General features: G+C 40.8%; 1 protein-coding gene across 1 annotated transcript in view; it reads left to right on the top strand.

The window, feature by feature from the left end:
- Positions 1 to 4,918, top strand: part of LOC308097639 (uncharacterized protein) — a 23,536-nt gene extending 18,618 nt beyond the window's left edge. Inside the window, exons 4-5 of the mRNA XM_080445560.1 lie at positions 2,989 to 3,270; positions 3,549 to 4,918. Coding sequence (XP_080301686.1) covers positions 2,989 to 3,270; positions 3,549 to 4,510 — 1,244 coding nt within the window. The 3' untranslated portion in view covers positions 4,511 to 4,918. The remainder of the gene's footprint in view (positions 1 to 2,988; positions 3,271 to 3,548) is intronic.
- The last annotated feature ends 617 nt before the right edge of the window (positions 4,919 to 5,535 follow it).

The raw sequence follows: 5,535 nt of genomic DNA, 5'->3' as shown, positions 1-5,535 counted from the left end.
AGATCTACAAGCTGTGAGCTTGTAGATCGGCTATTTTTGGCAAAGAGGTATAGGTGTAGAGGGAAAAAAAGCAGACCACAGATTCGTTTTTTTAAAATCTGAAACACAATTTTATACGATATAGAGGGGGTCCCTGCTTCATCTCTCTCTCAGCTAGGGGGTCCTTGGCCTGAAAACGTTGAAGACCCCTGTCTTAACGTATCTCTTTATCATGTTGCTTATAATGGCAGATCTGTGGTACAAATGTAGTCATCAAGACAAAAGTGTGTCCTTTATCTACACAACATAGACAGATTCTTCTGTTCTAATTAGGCTACGGCTTTTGATCACCATTCGTGGCCAGCCGGTTTAGCCTGGGTCAGGAATTGAACCTGTAACCCTCTGTTTTCCAGACTGCCTCTCTACCCATTCAGCCATGGCACGACGGCAGCCCTTTTTAACTCTTTCACTGCCAGAATAAATAAATCACCCAGTGCCAGCAATTTTTAGATTTGCTTACCTTTTCAAGTAGTCACAGAATATTTATCTTTTAGTATGATCGATCCCCTGATGGTTGGTAATCACTGGGGCTTTCACTGTGCTTCCGTGAGAAGAAAAAAAAGTCATCGCGAACCCCCGGTCACTTGTTTCAGGCCGTTGAATATAGCTCGTCTCGTCAAAAATGCAGAAAGGAAAAAAATAGTTACAGCCGTTTCCCCACATACGCTAAGCAGGAGATCTTTCGATCACGTGATCTCCTGGATCTGTGTGACTTGAGGATTAAAACGGTCACTCGTGTGTGTGTGAACAGAGCGAACAGCGCCAACTGGTGGAAAACCACTGAAAACGAATAAGTCGTAAAAGTCTTCTTTGGCAGTGAAAGAGATAATTCTGATGATAAGCAAAACGTTTTGCCTCCTGTCATGTGCCATGCCCCTTTAAAGGAAATGGGTCACAATACTGAAATCAATTATTGTCAAAATGCCGTTTCATGTTGTCTTTAAGAAGTGGACATGCATGAATTAATTGGGTCATGATTTCTGTGCTGGAATTACCGCTTGAGAAGCCGAGGTCCGAACCGGGGACCTTCTGATTCACAACATTCTACCTTCTGAGCTACTGAAAAGCTGAACTAAGACTGAGAGAAAGGAACCCATGCACAGTTGTTGTTTTTTCTTAAAGAAGCCATGCCCTCTGCAATATTCATTGGCTCATGGAGGCTTTTTTTTTCACGTACAAACTTCTCTTCAACTGGGACTAGATGATGGTCCATAGATTGTGTGTAGAACATTTCACGCAGATTGCTCCCAAATCCCTGGAAAGGTTTGGGTTCAATTGTTTTTTTTAAACTACTCAAAATGGCGGGAGATCTAAGGGCGGAGCTAACTAGTCAAAGTGACAGATGTTTTCCTCAAGAGTAGGGCCATATGTGTAAGCACGTTTCATGGCTCTAGGCCAAAGGAGGCATGACTTATGCCTGTTCAAAGTATGCATTTTCACACTATTCCTATATATTCATATATTGCAAAATTGTGGAAGGTCAGAGGTCACAGTGGCAAATTCGTTCCTGATGAGGAGACGCATATGTGTATTGAAGTTTTATGGCTGTAGGTCAAACTGTTCATGAGCTATGCCCATTCAAAGTTTCATAGCAGCACCTTTTAGCCAATGGTTGAGTTTCATTTCTCGATTTGAAATTTGAATTTTCCTGACCCTCTACCCTACTGCCAAGTTTTGTAAAAAATAACTGCACGGTTTGGCCTGGAGCGGCGGAAGAATAATAAAACTAACCAAAACAATAGGGGTCCTACGCACTACGTGCTAGGCCCTCTAATAATAATAAATATAGCTTCTAGCAGCAATACGGGGGCCAAGCAATGCAATATGCAAAAAACAATATGCAATATGCGCAATAAGCCATAGAAGCAGAATAGACTGAACTTGAGAGAAAGAGGACCATGCAATTAACAAATGAGCATTGGGAACAGCTGAGCAGTTCTGAGGGATTGTGGATATTAAAATGCATGTCCTTATTATGTTGCTTGTAATTGCAGATTTTAAACTCTAAAAATTAAAACACCAAGATGAAAACTTGCCAATTTCTCTATGTCATCTACACAACAGACAGAATTGTAATCTAAACAGGATTTAGCTTCACTATTCATGGCCAGGTAGTTGATTCGAGGCCTGGAAGCTGTTTCCCAGGCGTCCTCTCTACACATTCAGCTATAGAACAACCCTGTCTAAGTGTGCTGAAGCATAACATTTTGCCTTCCGTCATGTGCCATGCCCCTGTTAAACCAGGACATACGTCACAAAATTTAAAATAAATACTGTCAAAATGCCATTTCATGTTGTCTTTAAAAAGGCGATTCTTTTATACTGCCTTTAAAAAGCAGGCGTGCGTTAATTAATCAAGTCATGATTTCTGTGCAGCAATTTAAATTAAGCCTGAATAAGCTGAGGTTCGAATAGGGGACCTTCTGACACTACCTTCTGAGCTACTGAAATCCCAGAATTGAAACTGAGAGAAAGGAGCTCATGCACAGCATTTATCTTTTATTTTTAATTTTTGAAATGAAGTCATGCCCTCTTCAATTTTCATTGGCTCATGGAGGCTTCATTTTTTCATGTACAGACTTCTTTTAGATAATGGTCCATAAAGTATGTGTAAGGGTGGAGCTTAATGGTCAAAGAGACAGATGTGTTCCTCATGAGTAGAGCCACATGTGTAAGCAAGTTTCATGGCTGTAGGCCAAACGAGGCATGATGTATGCCTGTTCAAAGTTCACATTTTTTAATTATTTCAATCTTCTGCTGTAAAGGAACAGTGCTGTATGTTAAATCATTCTCTGGTTAAATGCCTAAATGGTAAAATTGTAAAGTAAAATTCCATCTCTAGACTATACCCACTTCTCCAGACATCACTTCACCACTTGTATCTGTTAGGAAAGCTACGATGTTACTGTGATATTCCTCACAACGTCGCTCCACCATCTCTCACTACAGATCTGAGCACGTCGTCTTCGGCGTTGGCACCGGGGGTGGGGCGTCGGACCTCTGTCCTCCTCTCCAAGAAAAACCCTAAAAAGCCCGGACCAGCCAAGCGGCCTGGGCGCCCCCCCAAGAACCGGGACCTGGCCCACGTGGGGATGGGCGTGAGTCCCAGTCCCATAGGCCCTCCACAGCCGCCCCCGTTGTCCCCTCCCAAGCAGAGGAAGAGGCCTCGCAGCCCCCACAGCACGTCCAGCTCTGAGAGTGACAGCAACAACAACGACCACCTCCTACTGGGTACAGAAGACAACATCACCTTAATAATAATAATAATTATATAATAATCTTGTACATACCATGATGTTGAGTGAACCAAAACCTGAGCACGTGAGAAGTTTTAGCTGAACTGTGATGGGAATCGCCTAACACACAGACTAAAACATGAAATGGTTATGATTATGGCAGACTTTTTGCAATGATACATTATGTCGATTGGTTTCCGTCGATCGCATGATTATGATTTCTTTTTTAAGTTAAAATATTTCATGGTTCCTTTCATTGTATCTTTTCCCTAGACTCCCTGTACCTCCCTGTGTGTAAAGAGGAGGTTTCCTCTGAAGAGGAGAGGAGCCCCAGTCTGGTCCAGGAGGAACCAGAGCCTCCACACATTAAAGAGGAGCAGCAGGAGCTACTTCAAAGACCAGAAGAGGTTGATAGGCCAATGCTGACATTACTAGCAGTGAAAGGTGAAGGTGATGATGGTGAAAACAGAGACACAGAGCCTGTAGCCAGCACCTCAACTGAACACATGAAAACACAAGAAACTCACTCCATGCAGACTCCCACAGGGAAGAAAAGGTTAAGTTGTGCAGTGTGTTTTAAAACGTATGGTCGTAAGGCAGATCTGAACAAGCACATGAAGACTCACACAGAGGAAATGCCCTTTGCTTGTGAAGTGTGTAATAAAGGCTTTAGATACTTGTGGAATCTAAAAACACACTGGAAGACCCATACAGGCGAAAAGCCATTTACTTGTACAGTTTGTGGCCACGGTTGTATTCAAAAATATGATCTAAAAGTGCACATGAGGACTCATACAGGGGAAAAGCCCTTTACTTGTGAAGTTTGTAACAAAGGCTTTAGGCAATTGTGTCAACTAAAACCACACATGAAGACTCATACAGGGGAAAAGTCCTTTATTTGTTCAGTTTGTGGCCACGGCTGTATTCATAAGGGTCATCTAAAAATACACATGATGACTCATACAGGGGAAAGGCCATTTACTTGTACAGTTTGTGACCAAGGCTTTACTCAAAAGGGTGCTCTGAAAAAACACATGATGACTCATACAGGAGAAAAGCCATTGACTTGTACTATTTGTAGCAAAGGCTTTCGTGACAACGATCATCTAAAAATACACATGAGAACTCATACAGGAGAAAAGCCTCTTTCTTGTGAAGTTTGTAGCAAAAGCTTCTGTCAATCAAGTAATCTAAAAAGACACATGAGGACTCATACAGAGGAGGAAGACCTTTAGCTGCAGTTTGTTACAAACGCTTTGGTCCAAATGCACATAGATTCATACGCAAAGAAGCTGTTAGTTAAACAGAAACAAATGCTTTTTTCAAAGGAGCCATCTGAGTTGATAAATTATATCAGACACATGTATGATCTAGGGCTGGGCCTTATATGACTTCAAATCAATATCACCATTCTATATTTATATAACTTTTGCCTCGATTATTTACGATTAAGGAACAATTATTTAAAAAGCTAAACTAAATGAATGCAATTAGTTCCTTTGGGCTCAATAAAGTATCTATCTATGTGTGTCAAGTTATCTGGGAATGTATCTGAATCCTCCTGCCCAAACTTGAAAAAGCTTAGCCAATAGAGGGAATTGTTTGGTCAACTCTAAAAGCCAGACATACAAAAAACAAAAATACAATCCTCTCCTCAAACATGTGCATTGTGCAAACAATAAAATACAATCGCTCAACTAAGGAATGAATTATACTTTCACATAATCTGGTAGAGAGAGAGAGAGAGAGAGAGAGAATTATCGATTTGGAAGACTGTATTGGGTTTAATTCAATAAAATTACAAGTGTTTAAATTTTGCCTCAGTTTTAAGTCTTTTGCCTTTTAAATCTAAGTCGTCTACGAACCCGTGTTGCCTAAATTTTAACTGTGAGGGCCAGACCTCCCCAAAAGGTGGCGTAGTTGGCCTTTGTTACATGTAATGGTATTAGCTTGAAGCATCCTGCACTTTACAACTAACTTATATTTTATTGTTTAAATTATAAGTGTACAAAATTAAGTATATTGGGTGTTTTTAGCAGTGCCACATTCACATACACAACATCCAAATGTAAAAATCCAACAATTTATTCTGGAGACTGGGTTAATCAGGGATAAATCAAATCATTCGTCATTTCATTCCACTTGACCAAAGCTTTCATAATTACAATGAGCAACAATGGCTTCAAGAAAATCATACAAACAAATAGAGATCATAATGATCAATGTCAAGGACCTCCCGGACCCTACTTGAGGTCCCCAG

This window comes from Gymnoscopelus braueri, assembly GCF_963280865.1.
Source record: "Gymnoscopelus braueri genome assembly, chromosome: 12".
Classification (NCBI taxonomy): domain Eukaryota; kingdom Metazoa; phylum Chordata; class Actinopteri; order Myctophiformes; family Myctophidae; genus Gymnoscopelus; species Gymnoscopelus braueri.
The sequence above is the reverse complement of the archived record's forward strand: the minus strand, read 5'-3'. Positions and strand labels throughout refer to the sequence as shown.